At 46.1% G+C, this 11,864-nt stretch overlaps 1 protein-coding gene across 1 annotated transcript; it reads left to right on the top strand.

The window, feature by feature from the left end:
• Window positions 1-4,235: 4,235 nt before the first annotated feature.
• Window positions 4,236-9,201, top strand: LOC142829549 (endogenous retroviral envelope protein HEMO-like). Its single transcript, XM_089778057.1, is given in 1 exon segment — window positions 4,236-9,201. A coding segment is annotated over 1 exon segment (1,833 nt). The 5' UTR covers window positions 4,236-6,459; the 3' UTR covers window positions 8,293-9,201.
• Window positions 9,202-11,864: the final 2,663 nt, after the last annotated feature.

The following is an 11,864-nucleotide window of genomic DNA, read 5'->3' as shown; positions in this document are numbered from 1 at the left end:
CCCTTTTCATCCTTCTCAACTTCTTTCTGCAGAGGTACATCTTCTTGAGACCCCCAGGCCCAATTAGCCCACCTATGAATGTGTGAGGGTGATTCTTACATCACCTTCCCTCTCTCCAATGCAAGAGTATGTAGTCTAATTCATAATAGAAGCACAGTGTGCCCAACACTTGGATGTTATAGTACTACTGACCGCTCTGGGGAATACAATAGATCATAGTATCAAGGGACCTAGGTAGAAGTCATAATCATTTTGATTGTTTTTAATTGTTCATGTGAGGTGTTCATGATGTCTTTTTTTATTATTATTATTATTATTATTATTATTATTATGAAGGTTACAAAGCCCCTGAAAGAATTTTTGTTCAGAAGCTTGTATTTACTTTTTAATAAGCTAAATGATTCGCTGTGTATCCTCACAGATGCAACTATGTGTAACCAGACAGCCCCCCCCCCTCCCCCATCTCAAACAATCTTGCTTGCCCTCTGAGATGTCTGTGTACAGGGCAGAGAAGGAACAATAAGAATCAGCATAGCCATTAAGCTTTGATCTGCTTTGATGCGAGACCAGGATATGCAAGTTTCTCTGTCTCTGAGTAACGATTAAGGAAATAAACTGAGCTCGAGGCTGCAAGAAGTGCCCGGCTGGCACCCATGTTGATTCGAACACACACAGTCCCTGGGAGAGGAATTTCCCACTGAGAAAAAGAATGTCCAGTACTTCCAATTTAATCCTCTCAAGTCTCTCTTACAAGTGTAAATTAAGTTCACAACTTCCTTGTAAGAACTGGTCTCACAAGACAGACCAGCACCATTTGGCATGACAGACAAGAAAGAGAAATACGTGACCCAATGGGTATAAAAGATGGGTCCAGCACACACTCACTTTGAGTGTCAATCTACCATTTACCTGCTGGTCGGGTTAGGTGTTTGACCTCCCGAGGTTCCACGGGGACGCCCACCTCGTATTTTTGTCTTTCCGAGGAATTGAGGGACCGATCCTGGCCTGACATGCTGGGACAGAGTAACGCAGAAAGGGGTAAAAAATTGTACCTGTATGTGTCCTTTTGTTTTAGTGAATGCATAGAATAGAGCTCTTTAAAGATTAAGCTGTCATTTGGTACCATTATTTTCTATCTTTATTTTCTTTGTAACCATTTTTTTAAAGATCGATCTATCTATCTATGCCAGCAGTTAAGAAATAGAACAATAGCCATTGCAACCATATGGTTTATAAGCTTCCTCAATAAACCTGTAACTGTTTAAGCTTTAACCTGACTCCTTCAGTTGCTGTAATAGAACCAAGCACAATTTAAAAGAACTTCAGCCGGTCATAAAGGGACAGTTATAGGAAGAGCTTGGGCGTTTGGATCTGTGTTACTCCCAGGTGACAGGGTCCACTGGGGCACTTCTCAGCCTTTCCTGGGCTGTACGCTGCGAAGGAACTCTCCCCCCCTTCTTCCCCCTGTGTTCTAGCAGCTAAAATCTGAAGTGTAATAAGCTCTTCCTACACACTGGGGCATCTGTTAGCCTGTTTGGCTACCCTCTGCGACTGGACCTCGGTCCTAGCAGTAAAATCACGGACGTTAAACTCTCGGGGCTCCTTTCAGCCTTCTGGGCTGCCCGCTGCGACGAGACTTCGTGTCTTAGGAGCTAAAGACTTAGGAGACACACCCACACACACTGCCCTGACCGTCTGCTGACAGAATTGGTGTAGTCGGCAGGATTGTGCTACTGGTTCACATACAGCAACATGAAGCCTGTCATGATAGACATGAATTTTAGTGGTATAAAGGGTTTGCCCGAGAGGGATGGGGTAACCCTAAATGGGACAAAGAGATGTTAGAGAGATTGGGGGAAATCCCAGGAGATCTGGGAACAGTTTCATAGCTGGTGAGCCGCTTGTAAGATCAAAAAGGGAAAGGCTCTTGCATCTGGCTGTTAAAGGGTGCCTGGCAGGCAGCCTGTGCTAGCTACTGGGACTTAGAAACTGAGCTGATAAAGGTTAGAAATGAGAAGGAGGAACTGCGGAAACAATGTCAGAACTTAGATACCCAGGTGCGGACACTAAGTAAGGACATAGAGCACCTACAGGGGCGGCTCCTCCCAATGTTAGAAAAGGAAGGGATTGCACGTAGAGAGAAATTGGAAGCCAAGCCACGAAGCATTAACAGAGCCAAAGTAGAAACTGCTCTGTGGTTAGATCCAGATGATTGGGACGGAGACATCTGGGATTCATCTGACGGAGAATCAGTTTCCTATTCACCTAACGAAAGGAAAGCAGCCCCAGTTCAGATGAGACCAGTTGTCACCTTGAAAATATCAGGTGAGGATGGAGGAAGCTCAGGCAGTGAGGGGGAGGAAACCTCCGCCTCTGGCACTCCTGATGGGTGTAAATCAGACAGTCAGAGGAAGAAAGGGAGCCAAACAGAAAGGACTACACGAACCTATAAGCCCGCAGAATTACGGGCAATACAGGCAGAATTCACTAAGAGACCTGAGGAAGGAATCATAGATTGGCTAGTCCGTATATGGGACAGCGGAGCCGGACACACGCATTTATCCTCCTCAGAGTGCAGTAGGCTTAATCTGGGTGCTGGAGTATTTCTCAGCCACTCAGATAACCGAGGCCAAGAAACTCTCTGGGTCTTAGCCTGTAGGTGGGCTACAGGAATCTTTTGGGCAGACCGAGGCAAGCCTACCACTACACCATGGGCGAACGTAGATGAAGTTAAGCGAGCCTTGCAAATAGCAGCCACTATCAGCCTGTTGAATCGGATCAAATCCAACCCCGAGCGGGAGGTAGGGAACCCCTGGGAACAAAAGGGCCAACTAGATGAACTCAGACCGCTTCTGAAGGGAGCACCCAGTGCCCATAAGGCTATGTCCCTAAGTCTCCGAGACACCGTCCGAGCGGAGCCGGACACCACCTATCAAGGGTTACTGACGATGATACAGTACTTCCGGGAGTTTGGGGAAGGCGGCACGCCACCAGCTAAAGCCAAGGTGCGGGAGCTAAAAGGAAACCCCAAAGGTAAACTAGAGGGTTTCAAGCCCAGGCGTGAGGTGACTCCGGAAGAAAAGGAGCTCCAAACTAGACTCTGGAAGCAGTGCTTAGCCTTAGGCTACCCTAGAGATGTAATTCACGGACTACCAACTGGAAGATTAAAGCTCCTGGCCCCTTTTAAGAAAGCTGATTCAGAGGGGGCAGACACAACTCCTAGTGACCCTCCTGCTACAGACACCCCTTATACGACACTGCGACAGCAACTGCATGAGCTGCCACTTTCCCCAGTTAGCTGCGACCAGGGAAATTAAATAGTGGGGGTCAGCCTCCCCTCCATATAAACGAGCTCAAAGGGGAGGAAAATCCCAGCAATGACCCCTGGATCCAAATAATTGTAAATGATAAACACACAGTATCTTTTCTGGTGGATACTGGAGCTCAAATATCCATGATTAGGCAGGAAGATTTTCATGGCCTGCCACCTTCTGGCCGAAAGCAAATACTAGTTACCGGAGTAAATGGCACAGTTACAACTTATCCCCTGGTCAAAGTAAAATTGGATATTCCCTTAAAACCCCACAGACAGCCCTGAAAGCATGAAATAGTCCTTGGAAATGCCAACATACTTGGCATGGATATCTTAAGAGGAAGGGAGGGAGTGATTAATGGAGAAAGATGGACTTTTGGAGCTGGCCTTAAGTCACACGTGACTGTCCTGGGTGATACAGACACCCCGTGCTACAAGATTAGTTTGCTGACTCAAGCCTCTGCTCTCCCACCTTCCACGGTAACCACAATGAAACAGTACAGTATCCCAGCCGAAGCTATAGCTCCGGTCTCTGAGCTAATCAGAGACTTGGAAAAATGGGGAATCTTAGTTCGCACTTACTCCCCATATAACTCACCAGTATGGCCAATAAAGAAACCAAATGGGAAATGGAGACTCACTATAGACTATCGAAAACTAAATAGCAGCACGGGACCTTTAACGGCTGCAGTTCCTAGCATGGTCGACATTGTAAACAGTATACAGACTTGGAACAAGCAGTGGTTGGCTGTACTAGATGTAAAGGATATGTTTTTCATGGTTCCCCTGCAACCTGCAGATTGGGAAAAATTTGCTTTCACCTGGAAAGGGGTTCAATATACTTTTACTCGTATGCCTCAAGGCTATAAACATTCCCCAACAATCTGCCATGGGGCACTGGCAAGAGTCCTAGATGGCCTGACCCTGCCACCGAGTGTCCAAATATTGCAGTACATAGATGACATCTTAATAGGAGGAGATTCCTCCGATGAGGTCCAAGAGGCCATGAATCAAGTAAGAACAACATTAGAAGGTCTTGGTTTGGATTTAACACCGGACAAATGCCAAGGCCCCTCTCATGAGGTAAAATTCCTGGGCACTGTCTGGATGGGAGGCAGGAGGATGGTCCCAAATGAGACAGTACAGGAACTTAGCCAAGCACCATCCCCCGAGGATAAAACACAGTTGAGACAATTGCTAGGAATTTTGGGATTTTGGAGGAAACATGTACCTGGTTTTGCGGTCATAGCTCGACCATTGTACAATTTGCTTAGAAAACATGCTAAATGAGAGTGGGGCCCTAACCATGAGGAAGCTATGAAACAGCTCATAAACGAAATACACACTTATCAGTCAATGGGCCCCATACACCCTAATGCCCCGTTCCATTTGTACCTTACCGTGGGAAATACAGGAATGTCCCATGCCTTATGGCAGGAAGGTGAAACTGTACCCCGTCGTCCTATACAGTTTGGCTCAAAGTCATGGCAGGGGTCACAGTCAAATTACTTGCCTTATGAAAAGGTGGTTCTGGCAGCCTACACAGCCCTAAGGGAAACAGAGGAGCTAACCCAAGCTCAAACCATAACACTACACACTCCTCTTCCAATCATTAAGCCCATACTGGAGGGAAAGGAGTTGCCACCAGGCGTAGCCCAGAAAATGACTGTACAGAGATGGGCACTTTATTTGCACCACAGGGTAGGCGGGGCAGATACTGCACAAAACCCCACCATGATTAAGGAGTCCCTGTGGAGGGTGGGAATGCCTGAGGAATACCATCAGCCCCCACAGCAATCTCCTATTAAGGATGCAGCCCCATTTAACCCATCACAACCCGGGGGAGTATGGTTCACAGATGGCAGTGCCAAACTAGTGAAAGGAAAGTGGACAGGGAAGGCCGCTGCTGTATCAGCAGACACATCTGCTACACCCCTGACTGCAAACATAGAGGGATCAGCCCAGCTTGCAGAGCTGGCGGCAATTAAACTAGCTTGTGAGGCAGGCGCCAACACCATCTATACTGACTCCTACGCTGTATGGGCTGGAGCCACCCAGTGGATAACTAACTGGAAAAGTAATAACTGGGAAATAGGAGAAAAGCCTGTTTGGGGAGTGGAATATTGGAAATGGATATACCAGCATGCAACCCAACATGCACTGAGCATAGGCCATGTGGCAGCTCACCAAAAGAATAACACCCCGACTGCACGGCTGAATAACCTGGCAGATGCAGTAGCACAGATCTCTGCTGTTCAGGTGGATTGGAACCGCCTGTACATTTGGCTACATGAAACCTTGGGACACACAGGAAGCAATGAACTAGTACGGCAGGCGCATGCCAGGGGGTGGCCTATCACCCACAAACAAGCCAGAGAATTGGTCCAAGCTTGCACCCTGTGTGCTGAGCTCAGGAAACATATAACAGAAGGACAACGGTTTGCCAGATTGAGAGATGGAAAGGTACTATGGGCAACCTGGCAAGTAGATTATATTGGTCCATTACCCATCAGTAAGCAAGGGTGGAAGTATGTTTTAACTGGAGTAGAAGTTATTTCAGGAATTGGTTTGCTTACCTGACTCGAGTGGCAACAGGATTATCTACAGTCATGGGACTAAACCGCTTAATAGCCCTTGTCTCAACACCCCAAGAAATCCAGTCCGACAATGGCTCACATTTTAAAAACAAGCTGGTAAATGAGTGGGCCCTCCGCAATGGAGTCCAGTGGACTTTCCACCTCCCGTATCAACCCCAGTCTAATGGCATAGTCGAACGCTGGAATGGACTGTTAAAATCCCACCTGAGGCCTACGGATGGCAAATGGGGAAACAGACTGGATACTGTGGTGCAGAGATTAAACAACCGGCAGACCCCTACGGGCAGTCCACTCCACAAGGGATTTTCCCTACAGGGAGAACCCCCTCCTAGCCCCACTGTACCACTCAAGGATCCTAAATATGCACCTGGAGACACTGTGGTAATCAAGCACCCCAGCTTGGGGACACAAACACGTGTACTACACTCCTACAAGGGAAAAGGAGTCTGGACCACTGCCGATGCTGAACTAACACCAATAACCATTACTGAGGCTTGGATCGTATCCAAGACCGGCTGACCTTATGTTTTATTCCAGGAAACTGAGGCAATGATCCCGGACAGTGCTCCAGCGGAATGGACCCTTCCCAATGCTGACTTGAATCCGGGAAGCTGCTATGAACTTGTTGTATATACATCACTCCTTACTGTGACGCTTGCAATTGCTGTTGCTAGCCATAGACTGAACTTTGTGAGAAACCCTAAGCTGAAGCAAGACATGATACTCCGACTCACCATAGTTTCCATCCTCATCTCAACTGTTGCTGCCACACCAGAACATCCGCTCAAAGGTGCTATTCAAGCCATCGCCTCCTCTGCTGGGGCCACGAACTGTTGGATGTGTACCTTGCTCAATTCATCCACTGGACTAGGAATTGAGTTTGTCCCTCTTAGCCCGAATGACTGGTGGAACAAGAGTGATGTTTTCCGATGGGGGCCGGTATGGTTTGACGACAGCGACCACCACACTCCTAAAAATGACTCTTGGGGGGAACTCGAGGGGTGGCAAGGAAAGTGGCAACAGACGGTATGGGGTAAGCCAATAGAATATGTAACTGGAATCTCCACAGACATGTACCCCATTTGCTTCAAGAATAAGGAAGGCAGTGGACCTCAACTAGGTTGTTTTGAGGACCACCAATGCACCCACATTGCAACTTTTAATAAAGGATCAGGGGCCTGGGATATGTATTCACATCAGGATAGCCACACCCACCGAGACACCCTAAACTGCTGGGGGAACATTCTCAATGTCTCCCTTGGCCACAGACTCCTGTTTGGCATTAGCAATGCCACCATTATCCCCCTAAACTTTAGTCAATACCCAGAAAGTAAGACCTGGCATAATAATTCCCTCTTCATAGTCCCTAGCACTGGACACATTTATAACCCTACGCTGGTAAAAGGCAATAGCCTGCTGCCTGGCTAGTGTGCTAAGGAAAATCTTTTTCGACCAGACCAGATCCTACAGGACCTATTAATTGCCCTCCAGTGCTCCATCACTAACAACAGCTACTGTGCTGCATATCATGCCCCCAAAGAAAAGCCCCTGGGGAAGGGATGGTATAAGGGACCATATTCCTCTATCCTTAACAAGGAACCTGGACTATTTTTCATTTGTGGGGAAAAGGCCTATAAATACCTGCCAGTAGGCTGGACAGGACGGTGCTCCCTGGGACACGCTGTGCCTGGAGGACTAACAGTACACCCACACATCACGGCTCCAGGTATTACCAACCTCAGAAGCTTCCTACACAGATTCTGGAGGAAATTCACCCTAAACCCTCTCATAGAACACCCCTCAGGTTTTCACGCATTTGCCTGTGCATTTTGGCCTTGGCTTGGAGTAACTGAGCTTGAACAAGCCGTAGTAAATGTTTCAGGACAGCTGGAAAGAGCCCTCAACCACACTGCAGATGCTCTAGGCATACTCAACAAGCAGATTCAATCCGTAGCACACTTTGCCCTGCAAAATAGGATTGCATTAGACGCAATTTTGGCTCAACAAGGAGGAGTTTGTGCTGTAATCAATCAGGCTTACTTTTTTTATGTAAACCATTCAGGGCAGATGGAACAAGATGTGTCTGCCATAAAAGATGCAGTTAAAGTACTACATGCTGTAACTAAAGACGGAGAACTCTCGTGGCTGAGTTGGTTAGCCCACCAGCTGGGGCTCTCTTTAACTCCCCTTCTGCATTTTATTATAACCACAATTCTGATTATTTTGATTGTAATAATTGCCTTTTGTATAATATTGTGTGTTGTAAAATGTTTAGTTAATACAGCCGTTTCCTCTGCGCACATTCGATATACAGCGCTGGAAAAGGATCCCAGTCAATTCCTCGACCCCGAGCCCTCTAATCAGGCCATCGGGTACTTTTAAATTCCTCCAAGGTGGGGAAGAGGTACTGGCAAGCCACCATCTTGCATTCCTGGGACGTGCTGTGTCGTATCAGGGAGTGGAATGTAGCCAGACAGCCCCCCCCCCCCCTCTCAAACAATCTTGCTTGCCCTCTGAGATGTCTGTACACAGGGCAGAGAAGGAACAATAAGAATCAGCATAGCCATTAAGCTTTGATCTGCTTTGATGCAAGACCAGGATATGCGAGTTTCTCTGACTCTGAGTAACGATTAAGGAAATAAACTGAGCTCAAGGCTGCAAGAAGTGCCCGGCTGGCACCCATGTTGATTCGAACACACACAGTCCCTGGGAGAGGAATTTCCCACTGAGAAAAAGAATGTCCAGTACTTCCAATTTAATCCTCTCAAGTCTCTCTTACAAGTGTAAATTAAGTTCACAACTTCCTTGTAAGAACTGGTCTCACAAAAGACAGACCAGCACCATTTGGCATGACAGACAAGAAAGAGAAATACGTGACCCAATGGGTATAAAAGATGGGTCCAGCACACACTCACTTTGAGTGTCAATCTACCATTTACCTGCTGGTTGGGTTAGGTGTTTGACCTCCCGAGGTTCCACGGGGACACCCACCTCGTATTTTCGTCTTTCCGAGGAATTGAGGGACCGATCCTGGCCTGACACGCTGGGACCGAGTGACGCAGAAAGGGGTAAAAAATTGTACCTGTATGTGTCCTTTTGTTTTAGTGCATGCATAGAATAGAGCTCTTTAAAGATTAAGCTGTCATTTGGTACCATTATTTTCTATTTTCTATCTTTATTTTCTTTGTAACCATTTTTTTTAGGATCTATCTATCTATCTATCTATCTATCTATCTATCTATCTATCTATCTATCTATCTATCTATCTATCTATCTATCTATCTATCTATTTGCCAGCAGATAAGAAATAGAACAATAGCCATTGCAACCATATGGTTTATAAGCTTCCTCAATAAACCTGTAACTGTTTAAACTTTAACCTGACTCCTTCAGTTGCTGTAATAGAACCAAGCACAATTTAAAAGAACTTCAGCCGGTCATAAAGGGACAGTTATAGGAAGAGCTTGGGCGTTTGGATCTGTGTTACTCCCAGGTGACAGGGTCCACTGGGGCACTTCTCAGCCTTTCCTGGGCTGTACGCTGCGAAGGAACTCTCCCTCCTTCTTCCCCCTGTGTTCTAGCAGCTAAAATCTGAAGTGTAATAAGCTCTTCCTACACACTGGGGCGTCTGTTAGCCTGTTTGGCTACCCTCTGCGACTGGACCTCGGTCCTAGCAGTAAAATCACGGACGTTAAACTCTCGGGGCTCCTTTCAGCCTTCTGGGCTGCCCGCTGCGACGAGACTTCGTGTCTTAGGAGCTAAAGACTTAGGAGACACACCCACACACACTGCCCTGACCGTCGGCTGACACTATGAGATTAGAACTATCCTGAACGCCAATGTAAGAGTATCACCTGCATCTTGAAACTGGTGTTCTACAAAAAAGCAAAAGATAAAATCCTATTCGCAGTCAGAATTATGAGACTGTAAATAAACATTAGGCTAATTGCCTCAGCTCAGTGATGCATTTCAGCCTTAATTGTTCCAAGCACCTTTTTCACATCTTACAAGCAAAATGGAGAGGAAAGACCCAGTTACAACCAATCTCTTCAACTAAAAAAAGCCAACTCCATGGATGGCAGCTGAGCTTTGTGGCCATTCCAGAGCTAAGGACCAAGAGGCAGAGCAGTAGACAAAAATGCCCCTATGCAATGGAATCCCATCTCTTCCAATTTTCTCCCAACATAATAATTTGGATAGCCATCGGTGGTAATAGAACTCTGCTGAGATAGTGCATGAAATCTACTTGTATTGATACTAGAGAGAGAGAGTTCTCAAGACTGGCTGGCAGCTGTCCAGTTGCTCAACAGCCACAGAGAGCCTTAAAGCAGGCAACAGTATCTACTTTAATTGATAGTATTACTATGTCTTTTACTCTTTATGCAACACACATAATATGAAGGAAGGACACAGGTATGAGGACCACGTATATATGACTAGTAAACATGCTTGACATGGAAGGTCTAGACCACATGCTGCTCTTACAGTGTTGCGGTGACTTCTGAAGCCTAGAAGACAGTAAGGGTGTACATGTTTACTTATACAATATTCATTAGCCAGGGTGGATAGAAATGCTGTCCCTAGCCTCTGTCTGTCAGAGACTGGAAATGAGTGACAGGGGAAGGATCACTTGATGATTACCTGTTCTGTTCACTTCCCTGGGGCATCTGGCATTGGCCACTGCTGGAAACCAAGATTCTGGGCTAGATGGACCTTTGGTCTGATCCAGTATGGCTGCTCTTACGTATGTATCCTACAGTGGAAGCTTGTGGTAAGTAGAACTTGTGTTAGCAGATCCTGGGTTTGCTTACTTATCTCCTGAACTCATACTTATTAATAAACTCAGGATAAGAAGAGTTGACTCCTGGGGCCTAACTTGGTATTCATGCATCTACACTGCATTGTGTAAGCTCAAATCCAACCACCCATCTCTCACACATCCTAGTATGCTCCCAAAATGTAGCCACTCTAGCTTTTTGCTCATGGAATACAGTGGAAAAATTTGACTGCCCAGAGGACAATAAAATACAGGACTATGTAGCACTTTAAAGACTAACAAGATGGTTTATTAGATGATGAGCTTTCGTGGGCCAGACCCACTTCCTCAGATCAAATAGTGGAAGAAAATAGTCACAACCATATATACCAAAGGATACAATTTAAAAAAAATGAACACATATGAAAAGGACAAATCACATTTCAGAACAGAAGGAGGATGCGAGGGGGTGGGGGAGGAAGGTAAATGTCTGTGAGCTAATGGTATTAGAGGTGATAATTGGGGAAGCTATCTTTGTAATGGGTAAGATAGCTAGAGTCTTTGTTGAGCCCCCCACGTAGAGTGTTGAATTTTAGCATGAATGACAGTTCAGAGGATTCCCTTTCAAGTGCAGATTTAAAAGGTTTCTGAAGCAGGATGCAGGTAATTAAGTCGTTGAGACAGTGTCCTTTCTGGTTGAAATGGCAAGAAACTGTTTTTTCTTTGTGATCCTGTCTAATAGCTGTTTTGTGGGCATTGATCCTTTGGCGAAGTGTCTGAGACGTTTGTCCAATATACAAAGCAGACGGACACTTTCGGCACATGATAGCATAAATTATATTTCTGGATGCGCAGGAATATGTGTTCTTGATCTTATAACTCACTTGGTTAGGTCCAATAATGGTATCAGCAGAGTGAATATGTGGACAAAGCTGACAACGGGGTTTGTTGCAAGGGAAGGTACCAGGGTTGGTATTAGTGTGGTATGTCCTGTGGTTGTTGGTAAGAATCATCTTGATGTTAGGTGGTTGTCTATAGAAGACTATGGGTCTGTCTCCAGAGGACAATAAGTCTTCTTGTGAGCTTATGAAATACTTTTGGTATTTGGGGGGGGGGGTAGGGGGGGGAGCACGAGGCCAGAGAGGCTGCATCATGTTACAAGTTTGTGCTTTGATGGGAGCTTTCATAATGCAATTTT

This window comes from Pelodiscus sinensis, chromosome 4 (genome assembly GCF_052426305.1).
Source record: "Pelodiscus sinensis isolate ZL-2025 chromosome 4, ASM5242630v1, whole genome shotgun sequence".
NCBI classification, from domain to species: Eukaryota; Metazoa; Chordata; order Testudines; family Trionychidae; genus Pelodiscus; species Pelodiscus sinensis.
This window is presented reverse-complemented; position numbering and strand designations above follow the sequence as displayed.